This window comes from Chroicocephalus ridibundus, chromosome Z (genome assembly GCF_963924245.1).
Source record: "Chroicocephalus ridibundus chromosome Z, bChrRid1.1, whole genome shotgun sequence".
NCBI classification, from domain to species: Eukaryota; Metazoa; Chordata; class Aves; order Charadriiformes; family Laridae; genus Chroicocephalus; species Chroicocephalus ridibundus.
This window is the reverse complement of record NC_086316.1, coordinates 55,243,123-55,263,867: the sequence shown is the minus strand read 5'-3', so window position 1 is coordinate 55,263,867 and position 20,745 is coordinate 55,243,123. Positions and strand designations below refer to the sequence as shown.

Sequence of the window (20,745 nt, the reverse complement as noted above, 5' to 3'; positions counted from 1 at the left end):
ATTTTTTTATTTTATTATTATTTTTTTTAATCTGGATTTTCTCGAACCTTCTCTGTAGAGGGTGACTTCCTGGGAGAATTACTTATGAATGCTGATGGTAAGAATGTGTGAACTCGGAGATGGAGAGCATGATATTTCTGTCTGGTTTTGATATTAGTCTAGTCACAGGATACATATACGTTGCTTGTAAAAACCGGTCTTTGACACAACATATTTTAACAGGTTTGTAAATACTGAGTTTCTCTGATGCTGTCACTGAAACCGAATTGAAGACCTTTAAGCTTGGAAAACACCTTCTTAACCTAAGTGCCATAATGCTCAGTCCCAAAGTCCATTTTGACCTCAGATTCCCTTTGTTGCAGTTCACCAAGTCAACCTTTGCTACTGGTATCCATGTGAAAAGGCTTGATAGCTTTGGGCGCTTCCAGCTGTGTGGGTATTCTCATCTTACCAAGGAAGGGGTTGTCCGTTCCCTGCAGGGTGAAGCAGGATTTCAGTCAGATGCACCTTTGATTGGCCCTGCTTGGAGCTGGAATTGGACCAGAGAAACTCCACCAACCAAATCTAAATTTGTCCTCAGGACTGTATCTGATCTCCAGGAGTACTGCTGCAACATCATTGAGGGATTAAAAGACGGTGGAAGCAGCCAGTAACAGGATGTCCTGCTCTGCACAGGGGGTGCTGGGCTGTTTTCTTGAAGATACAAATTTTAATCTAAAGATGTTTGGTTTTAAATCTAACATTTACTGTCACTTCCAACCATTGTCTTATAATAATAGGAATGCTTCTACATATTTTTTATCAGTAGAAATACCATCATTCCATTTTTGTTTGTGTGTTTGCTAAACGTTTAGCTTCAGTGTTATCTTCTGACAGTGACTTTCACAGTCTTATATTTTTCAGGAAAAATGATCAGTTTTGTATTTCTTACCTAATTTCAATACTTGTTTATTTATTTTTTTAAAACAGCTAATCTTAGTCCTTTGGACTTCTCTTCAAAGGGGAAATTGTCTGTAATCTTTCTTGTTCAGATGCCTGGGAATGGTTGCTTTTTCTACTGTAAACATCTTCTAAAACTTAGTGGCCAATAGCCACTATTGCAGAAATACTTAGTTTTCAGTAAAGTAACAGTCTCCATTTCATACTTTATATGTGTTTTTTACTGCAGATACGCACAGTCCAGTGAGAAGGGACACGTAGGCCCCCCCCCCCGCCAAGTATGGGAGTTAATTTTAGTCTAGTTACCTGGACTAAATCAGTGTTTTGATTCTTCTTTCAGCCTCAGCCCCACCAGTTCCCATTCCTTCTCTGGCTGCAGAGAAGCCAGTTCTGTTCCCATCCCCCATCTCATCACTCTTCCCTCACCTTTTCCAAGTTTTCTTATCCCAGCCAACTCTCTTCTGCCTTTTGCATTCTTGCAGATCACTGTTCTCAATAATGCTGTGTCATGGACAGCACAAAAAAAAGGCTGCTTGCTCTGTATACTGTTGCCTCAGCCTGGCATGACCTGGGAGCTGCAACTGCAAGGAAATTCTAGGCCGTCCCTGAGTCAAGGGCAGGGCAAACTGAATGTTTGCAGGACTAGGCTACAAAAATGTGGGAATTCAGTAGCTGATGGTGTGCAGACTTTAAATTCAGAAAGGTGGATGTCTTGAACATATTTGAACGCATATGAAAGAGTAAAAAGTTCATCCATAGCAGAATTGTGGCCACCTTCAATTTCCAAGAACCTACTTCAATCTTGCAGCCAAATATGTGACTACATATTAAATAAATATTAACCCATGGTGGATTTCCCTTTGATGGAATTAGTCAGCCTCCCCAGTCAGTGTCAACTTTAAGCATTTACAAAATGCTAAAAGAATTGATAATGGTTTATTCTTTTGGATAGAGTAAGATTTTTCTGTAACATTTTCTTAAAAAAAAAAAAATTAAATGCTTTTCTCAAAGCTCCTATTATTAATAAAAGTTGTGGCATTGTTGAGGCAGATGGTGGTGCAAGTTTGACAACATTTATATACAACTGAAGATTGTGAGTTGTAATGGCAGCATCTAGCAACTCTGTTAAGAAATGATGCGCCCAGACAGGAAAGTGAATCCTTTTTCTAGACAACCCTCAAATTGTCTGCAATTTATTATTTTTAGGAATATTTTGTCTATTAAAAAAAATTGGAAGTTTGTCTCTGAAAAGCTAATTTTAATAGGTAATATCTTGAAGTAGATATAGTAATGGTCTCTCAATTGAAATCAAACAATCTCAAAAGCTGTTTTCTGAGTGAAAATTATTCCCCTGGTGTGTAAAAATTAAAATATTAATTAGTGGACCATTTCTGAAAATGGCATTTTCCAATTTTTTTCGAGAAACACCAACCCTTTTATCTTTACACAAGGATAAATACAGACACAAATATAAATAATCTGGAGAAGTGAGGTGGCCGAGAAGGCAGCAGTGTCATATCCAAATACACATCTGTGCTAATACTATTTGGAAGTGTGACCTTGGGCATTACAAGGCAATTGAGAGAGATGGTGGAAGACTAGGGGTATCTATTTTCAGTTCAAAGGTTCCTCTAAAAAAACCCACTGGAGTGGCTTGAAGAAAACCGAAGGTATTTATCAGCTTTAGCCATACAATTTGTATCTATTGGATTTAACTGTAGCAGAGTTCAAGATTAGACGTGTGTTGTAATTAGTTATGGTTTTCTACCAACCAGCGACTTTTAAATGAGACTAGTAAGTCGGCATTGTTGTGACACACCTTTGTAGCAGTTGACTCTTAAGACAGAAAACAATTGTTCTGTTCTCTTATTAGAAATATTTTGGGGAAAAAAACCCTGTCCTAACCACTTATCTTAGATTTTTTGAGTGCCTTTAGACACTAGTCAGTCAATAGACGCACAGGGAAAACAGGTGATGGAAAAAAAAAGTGGAAATACATTGTTAAGTGGATAAATAGTGTCCTACTTAGTGCTGAAGACACTATCAATACTTGCAGTGCTTCAAACCACTAGCCAAATTGTATATATACTTACTTGAATTGATTCATTCTGGTGTCAAATAAAGCTGTGATAATAAAGTTATTACTTTACCTTTATTATAATGGTAAGATAATAAAGTTTGGTGAGTGAATTCTGTTCCTTTTTCAGAATCACAAACCTTACAAACATGTGAAAATGAAATTAAAAGTATATTATATATAATGTATATTGCTGTGTATACTTACCAGTGCCAAGTAATGGGGTTTTCCTAATTATCTGGGTATCTTTTCTAAAACATTTTAAAATATATTTTGTAAAGTTTGAAAATGGCAGGTTACATAGTGTAGTAAGATCTGCCATAACGAATTAAACCAAAGTCTGTTCTGCTCTGTGACCCTCTCTCTAGCACAGCCAGAAATGAATACCTGGGGAAGAATGTAAGTCTTGGGCAAGCATTCCCTAATGCTCTCTCAGTCTCCTACAACATACAAAGAAGAAACTACCTTAGCATCTTTGTGCTTACTAAGTAAAAGGTGACCTTTGTTGGATTTCTCTTTCATGAACTTATGCAGCTTCCTTTTCAAGTGATGTAAAATTTTAGCATCCACATCTGGCGAACAGTCATATACTCTGTGAATAATATTTTGGATTGGTTTTTTTGTTTTTTTTATCTGGTGCTTTCTCTTTTCCTTTGATAGCAATCACCTAGTTATTGTATTGGAGTACTTAGTCCAGCCCTTCTGAAGTCCTCATGATTTTACTGGCATCTCTCAAACACCATACTGCCTTCTCTTTCCTGGCCTGACCAACTGCAGCCTGTGTAGTTATCCCTTGTGCAGAAGCTGTTGCAGCTGATGTTACCTGAATACAAGCTTTTCTTTTTTTTTTTTTCCTTTGAGGCCTGTGAAGTAAGGTTAATCAGAAACAAACAAGGTCTCGACAAATTATTGAAATATTCTGGAAAACAGGGTGCAATTAAATAGGGAAAAAGGCAAGATGCTGAAGCTAGAACACAAAGGAATGGGGTGCAATGATGCCAGCCAGTGCTCTAGGAGGGATCCTGAAAGTTACAGTGCACGAGCTTAGCAAGTCACTGCAGAATGAAGGTGAACACTGTGTGAACACATCTCCCTGGACGTGGGGTGCAGGGTGTATCAACTAAACGTGCTTCTCCTGACATCACTGAGGCTTTGCCCTCATCGCATTTCAGAGGGGAAAACATGGCCGCAGGTGAAGACAGTAGGTAAAAAGTTGTGGTTGTTTAACCTACTAAGGGGCTGTAGATGGAAAATGGCAAAAAAGGAAAGGAACAATCTCTTTTTCATGTTTATGATGCATAAAGTAAAAAGAAAAAGGCGTAAGCTACAGCAGGGAATCTTCAGGCTAGCTGTTACGAAAAATTTCCTAAAGGCAGGGATGTCAAAGAGCTGTTAGAGATTGTAGGTTGATTATGGAGACTACGTTTTACAAGGAAGTTGTTGAAAATGTGTCAGACGTAATTCATTAGGAATAACATAAGTTTTATTTTACCCTGTCTTCTTCCACTGACATAAGTTATATATTTAATTTAACTGCATAAATACAATTCTTTGGAGATGCCATTGTAATTTACAGAGTCTTAGAGGAAAGGAGAAACAGCAGTTTAACAAAAAGGGGAGGAACATGTGGGGCATGTTCATAGTTGTCCATAAGAATAACCATCTATGACTTGCTATATATCCCACTGCTACGGCTTGGCTGACCTCTATTGCCTTGCTGTGTCAAGCAGCTTCCTATGTCATACAGAACGCTATTGCTGGCGCAGTAAGTATGCAAATATGGAAGTGTGAAAACTGCTTTTTATAAGCATTACTGTCAATATGACTTTGAATTTTGGCAGTGTAAAAAATAGTCAAAGACAATGAAATGCATTCATTTTAAAACACAAATGAGCGTCAACAGGCTTGGTTTTTGCATGGTATTTATCCACGCAACAATAATTAATATGCAACAATGGCTGAGTAGTGGCATATCATTCCAAAAAAGATGATCTATCTTTTGGATATATGTACCAAAGGAAGCATGGTTAATTCACATTGACTTCAGGCTTTTGCTGCAGTGCTGGAAACAGAGAAATGAAAAATAAATCAGATTAGGAATGCTGGTTGCAAAATGCAGTTTCATTGTAAGCAAGAGGAATTGTTTAGTCCAGAAACTGTGGATATGATGTGTATGGTTATGAAAAAAAATGCATTGTCTCCACTAAAAGGCTAAAAGATGAAGTGAGCGTTAGTATGCTACACCTTGTGAATTATATGGAGATGTCTTACTTTATACAGACACTGGAAGAGACTTTTCTTTTGTAATTCTAGAATGTTATGGAGATTTTTTAAGCAGATGGGCAATTTAAAATGGTCTAAGATTTAATTTAGATAAGTGTAAAATAATATGCTTAAGAAATTATTACATAATGCAAATACAAATGACAAAATTACTTGTTTAAAGGATTTGCAAAGTAGTAGTGAATCAGAGATTGGATATATTCTAAGGTGATGCTCTGCAATGAAGTCTGTTCCTAACCTGAATTTTACACACGGGCTGACAGCAGACACACATGGATGCACAGACACTCACTCTTTATCTTTGAGAACAAGGATAATAATTACTACTGTACGTGTGGTTTTGCTGTCATCCATGGCAGGTATACCCGTATTAGGAATATTCATCTTTCTAAATATCAGATCCCTTGTGTTTTCATTGCTTGCATTATGTTAAAACTGGAGGTAAAGTAATAGCTGTGTTACACGGATATAGGACAATATAGGCAATGATTTAGGCAATGCAGGCCTGATTTACAAAATGGATTTAATGGGTTTTAAGACTGTGGTCCTTCCCACTCAGGTCTGCTACGAACACTGGTGAAATTTGCTAGTTCATATAGGCCTAAGTTATTATATCCTGTATCCAGGAGACAGTGAACAGTTATTACCCACCACCACTGTTTACTCACCAACGATTTGTATAGGTGGTTTTTGAGAAGGGATTAAATTTTGTTACTATAGGTCCTGCATAGGGGAAATCTTTTTCTAGCTGGTAATGAGGATATTTACAGCCACCTTCTCTTTTCTCTGGGCTGGATTTCTTTCCCTCTTCTCTTCCCCCCCCCCCCCCCCTTTTGTTTCATTTAACCTAGTGTGAAAGCTCTGCTGTTAGTAGGTAAGGATTATGAGTTCTGTCTCTTGCACTGTCTAATTCGGAATTCATTTTTTTTACAGCAGTTAAGAGATAGTTAATGTTCAGAAGACATTTGCTGGCAACATCTTATATATTTTAGCTTAATTTATTTCTGGAACTTCTTTAGGGCCTTGGACTCTTTCTCTAGTTGCATCAATAAGTTACACAGTAGATGATCAAATCTAAGGTTTTCCTTAAAAGTAAAAAAATACCTATTAGAAGCAGGAAGAGTTCAGCATTATACAAGTAATGAATTTCAAAGTAAGCTGGCATAAGAACATCAAAGCTCATAAAATAGGGGCAAACCCCCTGCAAAACAGAGAAGCAGTCAGTTAAAGGATTTTTATGTCAAATAGGAAGAAACTGCCTCAATTTAAAAAGAAAAAAATAACTGTGAGGGATCCACAGGTGGGGAATCCACTGAACTTTTGAATTTGCAAGTGGAGAATGAAGCTTCCCCCCATCCCCCCCACCACCCCCCACCACCCCCTCAGCCCCCGCAAAAAAAAAAAAGATTTCTATTGAGTCAGACTCATGCTCTGTTCCCCAGTCTGCAGATGTTATTCTACCTCTACCTTGTAAGCTTCACACACCTGCAGAACTGCAAATGAGTTGGGGATCGGATCTTCAAGAAGTACTTTTATAGGAAATCATGGTATTTTCCTCTTCCTGAATGGCTGTTCCATTTTAAGTATTATTTTCTATGCTGTTTGACTCATTTATTTTATTGCTCTCACGTAGTCACGGAGATGTGTGCCCATGTATTTTTGCTGGTTTTATCTTGCACCTCCAACTGTCGTGTATAAAACAAACAGGTTGGACCCATTCTCCTGGTCAGTATCTCACTATGGTGGTGGTCAATCCCTGTTTATCTTTATAAAGATAAATGTCACTGATAGCAGAAAAGATGACCCATTCACTCAGGTTGTTCAGATCACTCAAAGGAGGAGATGAAGAAATAGATACTTCCTCTGCTGATTTGTAAGCAAGATGCTAAGGTGAATCAGATTGAAGAGGATGCGGTGCTGTAGGATTACTCTGTGGTTATGCTAAGGTAGTCCTCAGGATTCCCAGATAGGTTTAAAGATCTGCAGACTGTTTCAGGCTGTAGTGTTCACGTGCAAGTGCTTGCCTTTGAGAACTGAATGCCAATTAGAAGCAAATTTCCCGTGATTGTAAGTGGTACTTTACTGGAAACAGTGCACAGTGCCCATTAACTGTTTAGTGCAATTTTTGTTGTATTATCTCAGAATAATTTGAGCATGGTGAATTAAGGTGTATAAAGCCTTAATAATGTGGTTCCTTAGCATGTAGTTTAGGAAAGTCTTTATCTCATGCCTGTGTAGTTCAGTAAATTTTCCAAGTGATGTTTTTTGAAACCAAAATATATTCAGGATAAGAAAGATAGCAATGGTTCCTCACCTAGCTTGAGAGTATGCCTGTGTAGATGGCAGCACTTCATTATCCTAATGACATCCAAAGGGCAACAGACAGAAAGAGAATGTGAAGATGATTTGAATCACCTTGGAGAGTTAAGGGAATTTTATACACATAGTTTGGCAAAAAATACACCAAGAGGTTCGGATATTGTAAGAATCTACAAATATTTGGAAGATGATTACGTGTAGGTAAGAAAGGGGTGATTATGTGTAGTGGTTGAACCGCATCACAAAGGGTAATGATTTGAAACTAAAAGAGGAGGTGGTACACTAAATTGAATTTGGCATGTGAATCTGGAATGACAGGAAGTTTGTTGACGTGATCTCTCTTTGACAGAGAAGTTTTTTGTTTTGTTTGTTTTTCCCCTGCAATGGCAACTTAAATTTAGAAGTTCAGGAGACAGGCTCTCTTTCTGAGTATAGATATACAGTCACAGGATATCTTGACTTCATTTTGTGCATTTTGTTCTTGGTAGAAACCAGAAAAATGGAGATAGGAAGAAAAATAACCAACATTGGAAGCACTTTCTTACCTGTTCCTGTGAAGGGACATGGAAAAAAAGGAAAAAAAAAAGGAAAAGGGTAGATTGAGAAAAGGAGGAGACTGAAGAGAGAGACAAGGGTTAGGAAGAGAGAGAGAAGGGTTGTAAAGGAGAAAAGCCTGTGCGTCTGTTCAAAGGCACAGTTTTAAGTAGAGGTAGGAAAAGCCCTATTTGTTTGGCAGTATTATCTGGGAACCACTGATATATGTATGCCTTCCTCAGTTCCCTCAAAGCAGATGGAGTTGTACTGAAGATCAAGGCAGTGAAGGTGTACTGCAGCAAAGGGAACTTTTGCAAAAGTATAACCTGCCACATATCCTGGAGGTTTATAAATTTGAGAACTGTCAGAAACAAGCAGGTTTTGAAAGTATTTGAACTGGATCGATGACTTGTAAGTCAGTTTCTTGGTAACTTCTATTAAACTAATTATGTGTCATTTTACTTGGTTTAACTTCAGTAAGCTGCATGGCAATTCCAGCCTTTCTATGGCAGTGCTGATTAAATGTCTTTTTATTTGGTATCACTTTCAAAGTGATTCTGTCACTTTGTTTAAAAGCAATACTTAAAATTTATTTCTCTTTAGCTCTTTTGAGTTGTTTCTCTTCGTTCTTGTATTCCTGTGTTTTTCCTGTAGGGAAATGCAATGCTTATAAGTGGCAGGTTGTAACCCAGTAATTAATTACATTAACAATTTACATATCCTTAAGATCAGATGAGTAAGCCTCGTTTGTAACCAGTCAATAAAGCTCACTTTTTTCTACACTATTTTTATTTTTAGGAATGTTGTCTCTGCAATCTGAGAGGTGGTGCATTAAAGCAAACTACTGACAAGAAGTAAGTAAAATATTCTTCGGGATTGTGCGTGCTTGTTTTAAACTTTATTCCCAATCCGTTCCCATTTTTAAACCTGACTACTTGACAGCGTCCCTTCAAGCCGAATCATTGCAGAACTGAAATTATTCCTGTCGAAATGTGCCACTGGCATTTTGTGAAATAGTTAGTTGCTAAAATGTACATTTGTTTTAGTATTTGCACACACTTACTTGTTCCAAATTCTGTTCTGCTGGCCTTTCTGTAAAGAAAGTAAATGAGAGCTTATTTGTCAGTGTTTGCATGGGCAAGTCTTATCAAACAGCAAAGTGTATTTTCTTCTTTGGTCCTGGAAATCTGTGATTACAGAATTTATTACAGTACCATCAAACTTCTAAAAACAATATTGTTAATTAGTTAATTTGAATCATATTAAAATAATGTTAGATTTTGAAGTATTTTTTTTAAAAATACGCTTCTGTCATACACTTTGAAAAATAATATTGTTGTTGATATCATGGTATTAACAGCATCAGTATTTTTCTCTTTATTTGCATGACAGAACACTATAGCAACTAACAACAGATAAAATGGAAAATGTTGCAGCTTAATATTTTTTCAAGCCCAACAGTGGAACAGTCTTTATGTATTTTGAATATTTTCATAATTAATTAAATTATTTTAGTAACATAGCATGTCACGTAGGTCTCTTTCCTTAACCATTTGGAATGCAGCGATAAGCGATGATCTACCTGCAACATTCTTTTCCACTTACCAGGCAAGAATTTATTTATCAGTGACTTGCAATAGGTTGCATGACCCTGGTAAATTGTCCAGTTAGGAGAAGGTTTTATGTGAAACTTACAAGGCAGATCTTACCTTCAGAAAGCATTAATATTGTAACCGTTTAAATGGAGGTTTTAACCAAGACATGAAAATACTCAACTGCTTTTTAGTTCTGTTTTAAACTATACTGAATTTGCTACTAGCTTTTCTTACTAAAAAAAGTAAAAATTACAGGTGTTATCTCAGTAGAATTTATCATGCTCTGTTAATATTTGCTGCCGATAGGTTGCATGTTGCATCTTTGAAAATATGTACATCTTTTTTGTAGATTAATTAAAATGTTTTAGAAAAGTTCCATAAAATGTATTCATAGGAAAAAAAATCCACAGAGGTTTGCAGAAAGTGACTTTTTCTGCATAACTATACCTAAAGTCTTTGGTTTTGTGTTATCCCTCTGTACGTCTCTGTTTCAGATATATGAAATGAGAGTTCTGTTAAAGTAGGAAAGGAAAACTCTTGTTTTCCTTTTTCTGTAATACCTTACAGTTGCTACACATTGAGTCTTTCATCTATCTTTCAACATTAGCTACCAGTCCAAATTTTTGTTTTTGGAAGAGTATGTTCCAATTATGTCTTTTTTTCTCCAGCAAATGTAAAATACAATATGAGCAATCCCTTCCCTCCTTCTTTCCCTCTCATATACTGATTAGAGATGTAGGATGAACATTACTTAGATTTAAAAGCTAATGAATCACGTGGTGTGGGGGGGTAACAATTTGTCTTATAGAAGAGCTGAGATTCCTTCTTTTCAGCAGAACACAGTAATTGTTTTGAGTCCTGTTAGGCTGAGAGATGTCAGAGTATAAAGGTTTGAGTGAAGATTTATGGGAGAGGCATTTTATTTATAGCATTTCTGTCCCATAAAGCTTAGATGGTAAGACAATGTAGTTTTGCAGGCAGACAGGCAGCAATGAAAGAAAAAGGGTGTTACTAAAAGTTAGAAAGTCTCAAAGCAAGACTTTTTCTGGAAGTTAGAACATAAACAAAACTGTCACCATAATAAGATGATAGATCTACAAGCTTTACCTGCTTTCATTTGGGCTGAACTGTATAACTTACTAATTGATATGTCATCTTTACATACAGCTCTTATTTCACACTTTGGCCAATACAACTTCAACGACACATAGCAGCAGTTTGTTTAGTCCCTATATATCATATTATTCTTTTCCAGATATTTTTGTCAAAGATGAGTTATTGAAATAGCACCACTCTACTGCAGGGAAGAGAAATGATTTTGATTCTGCTGCATCACCCTCTATCTCTTTTAGCTCCAGCCCACATTTGTGTTAATCTGCTAAGCTGCTCATGTAACGTGTGTCTTTGGACATGTTGAGAAAGTGGAGTGAGGCAGGCATTCAGGGCTTACAAAAAAGAGCAAATGGCGTAATGAGAAAAGATGTACAACAAATGACTGAGAATACAGCAAATATGAGTCAAGGAATGGAAATGTTTCCCTTTCTTCAGATTTACTACTTGTCTACCCCAAAAAAGATTTCAGAAGTAGTCTCAGAAGGCCACTCTTGGTTAATAAAAATGTCATTAGCTTCTCCTTTACTTCATATAATAGACACTTTTAATATTCGTTTCAGACTTTTTTTACTTTCATTTAGCCTTTCTTGTTTTGAGATTTATGTATTGAACCAGCATTTGGAGGATATAGCAGTGCTTTCTGATGAGTATAGGAAGTACCTGGCATCATCTGGATACATTGGACATATTTCCTGAAGTTGCACTGAGGTCTTTAGATGTCCTAGGGACTTGACAGGTGCTTTCACTGCTAACGGGGATGCAGTTCATGTTTGGCACTACAGTGGTAGCCTCATCAGTTTGCTACTTCCATGCCTTTGTGTCTGTAAACAGGAAGTCTTGATAATATACTTTATTTTATGATTCAGTAGCTGCATCACTGGTTGCGATCATGTGTGTTGCTTAAGAATAGTTACTTAGGTCTGAGGAATGTTAGTCCAAAATGCTGTAGGTGATAAATTGCACATGAATTAAATAGTGTGGTCTTTTACATATGCACCTGGATAGCACAACTACAAAACCTTTGTGCTTAATAAATTGAACGTGAAAGATGCTTAAAAAAAATGTTGCAGTAAAACCCCAGACTGAAATTATATTTACACAAAGTGGTAGTGGTGTAAGGTTTTTTAAAAGGTTATGTTTCAAAGAAGCTTAGGAAATCCTAATCAGGAAGCATCTAGAGCTGATTGCCTTTTAAGAAAAAACACACAGCAGGTAACAAAACATCTTAAACACTTGTAAATCTATGGGTTTTTTGGTGGTATTCTTGACTTGCCACTTTTCACAGGTGGGCACATGTTATATGTGCAATTGCCATCCCAGAAGTCAGATTTGGTAATGTCACAGAACGTACACCGATAGACACTAGCAGAATACCTTTGCAAAGATTAAAATTGGTGAGTAGTATATTCATATATGCTTCATATGTTCTTTGCTATTAAGGTCTTCCAATATTTGAAATGTATTAAAAATCTGAATTGTGATGATTATTGCCAGGTACACAGCAGTAAACTGTGTTTAAGGTAAGGAATAAATAACCAGGGTTTTATCAAAATGGGCTTTTTGGCATACAATGCCAATTCATTAACACTGTAAACAGCCTTTGGTATTTTATTAAAAGAAGTTTGAACCCACCCTCCCCCAAAAGAAGAATAACAAACTTGACCAGCGTCAACTGTCAAAGTTTCAGTTTTGGAACCGTATTGGTGATGAAAGTATTGAAACCCAAACAGACGGGGAATATCACACAGTAAATGTTTGTGAGGTCTTTTTGTTATGTATTTTTGCCACAGGGAACTATTTATGAAGGTAAAAGGATGTATGATCTGTTTGTTACGCGGTATCTCTACCATCTGGATGTTGAAAAATGTGCACAAAACAGATTACATACACATTATATTGGATGAAAAAAACCCTGTTTCCTGAGGAATTTCAAAAACTGGTGGAAAACATAAATAAAAGTGCATCAGCTCCTACTGGTTGCACCCTGTGTTAGTTACATCTGGAACAACAGTGTCATTCAGGAAGGTTGATGTACACGAGCAGAAGATATGCATAGGAGCAATATAAGAGTATTTTCCATTATGTGTTACATGTGTTAATTTGTCAGCATGTGCATTACTGTGATGTCATATTATAGAAAGAAAGGGATTAACGGCCTATTCAAAATCTTAGGGAAAAGATACCATCAGTTTTCTGGATCAGCCCCACACTATTTCCAAAGTGGTTCTTCGTCTGCCTGACCTTACACTTGCTCATTTTGAACTATTAATCTTTTAATTACATTTTCATTTCATTTCATGCGTTACATTTTGTGTTTGTAGCTGTATTTCTAAATGTGGATATGCAACTTTGAGTAGTTTAAATGGATAGCCTGTCCTTCAAATGGTAATCCATTTTGAATTTTGGTCAAAATTTTTGAATTTTATTTTTCACATGTCCTTTAAAAAATAATGTGAAACACATTCATAAAGAGTATATATAACTTATTATAAAAAATGTTCTTCCTAATCTGACAATAAAACTAGTAGAAGGACTGAGGATTAATTTAATATGTTCAGTCCTGATTTTTGAGGATCTTAAACAGTCACAGACATGTGCGTGGTTGGAATTTGTTAATTCAGGGGTTGAAAACACAGAATTGTTTAGTTTACTAGATGTTGAAGTTCATTCTCTGGGCTGTCCATGACTTTAACTGTATAAAAGTAACAGGAGCCTTTTGGAGAAGGCTTGAATTAGCTTGAAATTACTGATTTTGAAGGTATGGAGCCAAAATTTGTGAAGTTACATGGTTTACAATTCCTACGTAATTTCTGCTGAATATGAAGCAATTATGTTAATCAGTTATTTATAACTGAGAGCTTTTTCTTCTATTCTTTTATTCAGTTGAGAGAAGATCCCTGCTCCTTAGTGCTTTGTCAGTTTTTGAAGCCTCCTTCAATGTAAAATGACATTGAAGCACTACAGATTCTATTAAGCTATATATACCCTTTCAGTCTCCTGTGAGTCCCTGAATGTTTAGAAATATAGTACTCGCTTTCCATAATGCTGTTTTTTAAAGTAAAAGAGTTTGTATACTTGAGTGGAGTGAATGTTGTGATAAAGGAACTCAGCTGAATACAATAAAAATAAGAGGCAGGGTGCTTTATAACAGCCGTAAATGTAGTATTGCTGCAGGTAATGGACGGCCTTACTGTGAGGGAAGGAAGGACTATAATCCTGGTTTGGCTTATTAAACCTTTCTTTTCCAAGACTTAGTTTCTGACATTGAATTTACAATGAAATAGCTAGGCTTGTACTAATTTAAGGGAAGGAGGCAGGTTGACCATTTCAAAAGGTTCTATAATGATTTAATGTCAATAGACCAATAAAATGCTGCTCCTTGGGTAAAGGAGCAGAGAAAAACCTGCTCTAAAACCACCAGCAAGCAGTCTGTCTGCTTTTAAATTTTGGCTTTTGTTGCAAATAAGTTGCTGTATCTGATTGTTTTACTCTGCTGTGTTTCACAGTGAATACCCTAGCTAAACTAAGTCTCCTGAATAACATCGTAGTATTCTGTATTTAAAAAAAAATAAGGAATTAAAAAATATCTATTATATGGAATTGCATGGATACTTTATCTGTGTATTAGATGCTTTCTGTAAATTATTTTCCTGAAGCATGGGATCCCTGCTTTTCTAAAGAGGATGATATCAAAACCTTGTGTATTTATGCCATATCATTCTACAATCAAATGGTTATCCTTATGTTAGTCTTTCCTTCCTGACTGTTGGTGCTACAGAATAACAATTATGCTGTCATACCCACTGACACTGGGTTCTTTGCCTTGGGGGAATCCCAGGAATCATATCCAAATTAATTCTGTTTCTTTCTCCGGGAATTCCCATGCCTTCTTCCTACAACTTGGTCCCAGTTCCATTCTTACCTTTCACTCCTTTCCATTATCATATACTCCACACTTTGGAGAGACAGCTGATACCATCTGTCTTGCTGTTAACTTCTGTAAAAGCATACTGAGCAGTTCACACTTCGAGGTTAGCTCTGGGAATCTGTAAGCAATTGATTTAGACCAGTCTTCCCCTTTGAAATTGTAGGAATCACCAGTAATGCTCTTCAGCAGCCAATTCCTGCTTCACAGTTATCCTATTTGTTAAGGATATTTTTGTTCATCAGTCTCCATCATTGAAAGCCAGAGAGTGTTCATTGTATAAGCAAAGGCGAGTTTTGTACATTGTTTATTGATATTGAACCTTCATAAGCAATATATTTAAAAAAAAAAACAAAAACACAAACATTTTTGGGCCTATCTTTATAATGCTGTTTATGTTAAAGCATAGGATAGCTAATAAATGTGAGCTGTCCCACTGTGCCATCTCTGCTTTATAAAATTTGGGATGTGTTTTGTTGAATTTCTTTAAATGAGCAGAAAACAATGGGAAACAAATATAAAAGGATAGATGACATTTTAGCATGCAGCTAAACCAGAACTACATCTTATAACATAGGAGTAAATAGTTTTAGTTGTTTTAAATATTTGTCTTTCTACCCCTGTCCTCCCCCTTCCTCCCTCCCCTCCTTCTTTCTTCCTTCACCCCTTCACATCTCTCTCTGAAATAGTAAGAAGCCTAAACAAGGAGAAGATCTACTGTTTTCAGAGACATTTTCTTTAATGTAGCATCTATAAAGGAATATCAAAGGAAATGAAAAGTCAGTGTTATATTTTTGATAAATAACATCTGTGCAAACATGAACATATTGGTAGGCTGTTTTTTATTGCTTAGCTAGTATGTATACAGATTGCTGTTAAATAGTTTAATTCACTAGACGTTTTGGGTTGGAATCAGTGTGTTTCCTGTCAATCTTTCCATTATTAAATATTCACTATATACTCATTTCTTCCAAAGTAAAAATCAATATTTGTATTGTGCTTATAGGAGCTCATAGCTTTAAAATTGTTCTATGCAAATGTTTCATGTTTGCAGCTTAGTGGGTTGTTATGGAATGCCACAATGTTTTCATATTTCCCTAGCTTTTTTCAATGGGTTACATGCCATGTTCCATCTTTGCTGAAAATTTACATGACACAGTGAAATGTTCATCAAAAAGTAATTGTTTTGAAAGTTATTCCTTAATTCTAGTGAATGAAAACAGTCTAAATTAATACTAATAGAAAATTTCATGCTTTGTTTTTCATAGGGGAATGTGAAAGGACAGAATGTGATACATCCTGTGTTGAAATAAAACAGGTTTTATCATTACTTATGTTTTAGGGGTGTACACCCGTGATATTTATAGACTCTAGTTGACTTTTCATGTGAAAACAAAAGGCCTCACAGGCAACCTCAGTGTAGAGAGCATCCCACAAAGATGCTATAACCTGTAGTTTCACCACTTTACCTCTCTATGACTGTACCTTTTATATTTTTTTTTTAAACTTACGTGAATGGGAAAATGAGGTTGTCCTGGTCTCTATTATCAGAGAGTTGGGCTTTATTTTAGATTCAGCCTGGATGGTCACATCCATTGGACACTTTGAGTCCCAGTAGCCACATAGAGTGACAATTTGTGATAATCAAGCTAGGAAACAAGTATGTTGAATTCAGATATTTATACACAGTTCTAAAATGAAATGGATGGATCAATGTAACTTACTATGTCACACATTTTAAAACAATATTTTACATGAACTATAGTATGCTATGTGCTTTGTAGAAACTTAGTTTAGATGGTTTCTGTTCCAGTGATCTCCAAGTTTAACAGCAGACATACAAGCAAGTGTGAAAAGACAGGAAATAGAAAACTTAAATACTGTTTAATCACAGTGAAAATGTTAGGAGCAGATAAAAGGGAAGCAGAGTTGGCGAAAAGTGATGCTATGGAGGGGTATGAATGAGTGTGGTGTCAGCTTCCATCCCAGCACAATTTAACAGCATCTTAACAGTTCTCCCAAAGCAGATAAAGCTTAGGTTTCTAGTTGAGTTTAGCTTTATTTATGTATTTATTTTATTTTTGCCGTGTTCAATTTGTCCTTAATTCTCCAAGAGAAGCTTGGATGTAAACTCCTGTTTCTGAAAACCTGTTTTCCTTGACTGTTTACATGTATAAGGCTTTGAGTCATAGAAAACAGACTGTGGATTCCTGTGTGTGTCAAACTCAAGGATAAAATTTGATTTTACTTTGGGAGGGAAACGCCTTTCCCAAGTAGCTGGATACTCTTTGTTTTCAAAAGAGTGTTAATTACTTAGCTCTAATTACTCAGCTTCTAAAATATGAACTATAGCTGCACAAAAAAAGTCTCTGGAGATTGAAAAATCGGACTGACCTCTCAAACATAAACTCAGCCTTTAAAAGAAAGAATAAGTACTCTCTTGTCTGTCATTCTATTCTAATAAAACACAAGACTTAAAAATAGAATTAAATAAAAGCACTTAACTGTTACATGGCCAAGGAATCCAAGCCAAAAGGAATATTGAGCCTAATTTCATTTACCCTTGTCAGACATGTGGCTTATAATGAGCAGTAGAAATCGTAAATGAGAGCGTTTAAATTTTTAATCTGTTACAAATGAAACATTTAAATAGAATTATTAGCATCCGATCCTAAATCTATATATTTAAGATGTCATTTCTAAAATCGTGTTTTGAATGGAATACATATCAACTCGATTGCAAAATACATTATCTGCTTCTGATATTTTTGGTGTTTTAAAATGCTTGGGTATTGGGTTGACTTTGTCCTTACAGGCAGTCACTGCAATGCTGTACTGAAACATGCACATAATATGCCTTTGTTTCTTTATCTGTAGAGTTTCCTATTATTTTTACATTTGAAATCCTATTTCTCCAACAAAATAGAGGTAGAAAATGAGTTTTTGAATAGCTGAAGTTGCCCTGAAGCTTTTGATGACCTCAAATTTGTATTTGACAAGTGAACCGAGTATAAGCACAAGTGTACTCTGAGTGAGGAACATTATTTTGAAAAGAAATTTACACTGTGATGATGGCTGATCTACAAGCCTTTCAGTATCTGGCTGGAGCCATAAAGTTCTTTTTAGAAGCCTATACACTTTAAAATTTGCACCTGAAGGCAAATAATAGTGAGCTTGAAAGCCAAAGATTATAGTTTTGAAAGGTACATCAATTCTGAAAATACAGAGGTTTCTCTGTGGTATGCCACTGAAGAATGGAATCAAAGCAAAAATGTGTATGAGCTTTTAAAAGAACGAGCAAATATTCTCCTGCCTGTCATTCTGTTTTAATGATGTAGGAAACCTAAAAAAGGATTAAAGACATTTGAGGACACTGCTCATCTTCTGTGTTCTAATTTGTAATGAAATTCATTTGTTAAACTACAGTGGGGCAGTAGAACTACTGCAGCTGTGTTTGTGAAAGAGTAAAGAAACACTTGCAATGATGTATACCAGTGTTGCTATGCATTTCTGGTAATACAAAGAGGTATTGATTACTTTTCAACGTTTCCAAAAATATTGCTGGAAGGACAATTGAGGAGAATCATTATACCATACATAAATTCATGCATTAACTAACTCATTGCACACATTCACAGGCAATGAGAGCAAAATAGACAGAAATCTTGAGACAGGTTTTAAAATATTTCCAATTGTTTTAAACTGTTAATGAAATAGCTTTAAATAGCACATTTTTTGATTTTAAAAATGTTAAACTAAAAACGATACAATAGTTGATTACTGCAATATATCGTTCATAAAAAATTTAGTGACTCATAGTCATGTACAAAATACAATTTAGTGTACATGCTTTAGTCACAGTGTTCATGAGATTTTTAATGTGTATGTTAGAAGAATGTACACTGCTGTCTGCGTAGTACTTACTGTCAGAATAATTTGCTACTTTGAGTACATCCTATTACAAACTGTCAAATTTGTATCTTGCAGTGGTACCATACTATAAAGTCTTAGAAAAATATGGAAAATGTTAGATATGTGTGACTGTAGATGATGTTCGAAGACATGGACATGTCTGTAAGAATTGAAAGCAGAGTGCTAAAAATGTTAACAAGTCCTCTGAATTTCATGTTACTTGCAGAGAGGACTTCATGCGCAAGAAAATGGATTTTTCCTATAAAAATCCTTTGAAGTCTTTTAAGTTCTAAATGAGTAATAGTCCACAGTAAGATCTGTAGGTCTGATAGAGTCAGGTCTATGTTTTGAAGTTCAACCCAGTCTATGCAACGTGTATTTGTGTAAGTGAGATCACGTATGTGTTTTTTCTGTGTCCACACACAAATGGACAGTAGTGCAAGGAGTGTATGAGAAAGGTAACTCAGAACTTAAACAGGTAGATGTCCAGAAGTGAATGTCACTGAAGAGCTAAATTAAATACTGAGTTTTGAACTGAATAATAAGGTTGAGAGTGAGGGAATAACTCTCTGAGCTCTTATAGTTTGATAACAGCAAAGTAGCAACTGAGTAACATGAGGTTCATGATCTATCTAAATGGTTTTACTTGGCATCAGTAAAAAAAAAATATTTATATAACATTCTAAATTTTAAAAAAATTATAAAACTGATAGAGCTTTCAGAAGTGCTTATGTGGTTTAAAGATCAGAGCCTACTTGCAAATATGGTTTGAGTATTTGGGTGCAATAATGCTTTTTATCCAAAAGAGCAAAAGGGCTTGTGATTGCATTTCACTCAAATCTTAATTTTTTACTGGTATTGATTTGAAAGATCTAATTGGACCAATAAAGTAGCATATCCGATTGGAATATCCTTCTGTGGTTATTCATCTGAATTTTGCACACACTGTAATATTTGATAAGTCACTTCACACCTCAGTTTACCTTTCTGTCTTGTCAATACTGGTGTTACTATGTTGCTGAGAAAAATGTTGCCTAATAATTGTGTAAGCTTTTGAAAATACAATGTTCCATTAAGTTGTTAAGAGTCACTTTATGTCCCCAGGAATATTAATAGTGGGTGCTGGTGGACATTGGATTTATTTATGAATTTACATTTAGATTGTGAGTTTTTTGAACTGTATTTTTTTGTTTTAATTGGATATTAAAATCTTCCGTAGAAAGGCATTTGATTTGCAAAATGATACACCATATATAAGGGAAAAGAAAAAGTGTGAGAATTAAAACAGCTAGGAAAGGGACAAAAATGTGTCTGCTGACGCAAGTGTAATAACTGGAAAGGATTATGTGTGCCCAGTGTATGTAGAATTTAAGTAATGTTTTAGAAAAGTGAGAGAAAAAAACCATCACACCAGGATTGTATTTGTAAGAAAGAATTTGCAGACACTATAATCCAGGAAAGCTTATCTCTGATCACCACGTGCATGAGGTATAGAGGCAGTTGTCGTGTTTGTTGTTGCTTGTTCTGTTTTTATAGTAATTGAATACACATCAAGCCAAGGTATTTTTGAATGTAAATTTACAAGAGAAAAAATTTCTTCCATAATCTTGCATCATTTCTGTGTGCAGCATAAGCTTTTTTAAACTGGAACATCACTGTAATTATTACCAGTTTGATTTATGAGACCATAAGGTTGTATTGTTTAGTCTTCTAGGAATGTACCTTTTTATTATCTGTAAGTCTTCAGCAGTTTTGAATAATTTCTTCTGTGCTGTTGACTATGTACACATCACATACATTTTAAAAAACCAAGACTCCTCACCAACATCAGTGGGTGCTTATATATCACTCCATTATACTTTTATTCCTTTAAAGTCCCCACTGTTTTATATCCTCCAGTAGACAGACAATCAGAGAATGGTTTTGGTTGGAAGGGACTTTCAAATATCATCTAGTCCAACTCCCTGCTATGGCCAGGGACATCTTTCAATAGATGAGGTTGCTCAAAGTCCTGTCCAACCTGACTGCCATTGAACACTTCTGATGAT

The 20,745-nt window shown here is 35.7% G+C and overlaps 1 protein-coding gene across 7 annotated transcripts in view; it reads left to right on the top strand.

Annotated features, from left to right (window-relative positions):
- The window catches only part of KDM4C (lysine demethylase 4C), a 274,028-nt gene that overhangs the window by 181,547 nt on the left and 71,736 nt on the right, over nt 1-20,745 (top strand). For 4 of the 7 annotated variants that reach the window (XM_063320639.1, XM_063320640.1, XM_063320641.1 and 1 more), the window contains 2 exons: nt 8,951-9,006; nt 12,146-12,254. The exons of 1 other annotated variant lie outside the window; for it this stretch is intronic. In XM_063320639.1, coding sequence (XP_063176709.1) covers nt 8,951-9,006; nt 12,146-12,254 — 165 coding nt within the window. Of the gene's footprint in view, nt 1-8,950; nt 9,007-12,145; nt 12,255-20,745 lie in introns of those variants that run through there. 2 more of the 7 variants (XR_010069128.1, XM_063320644.1) reach the window with 1 other exon arrangement.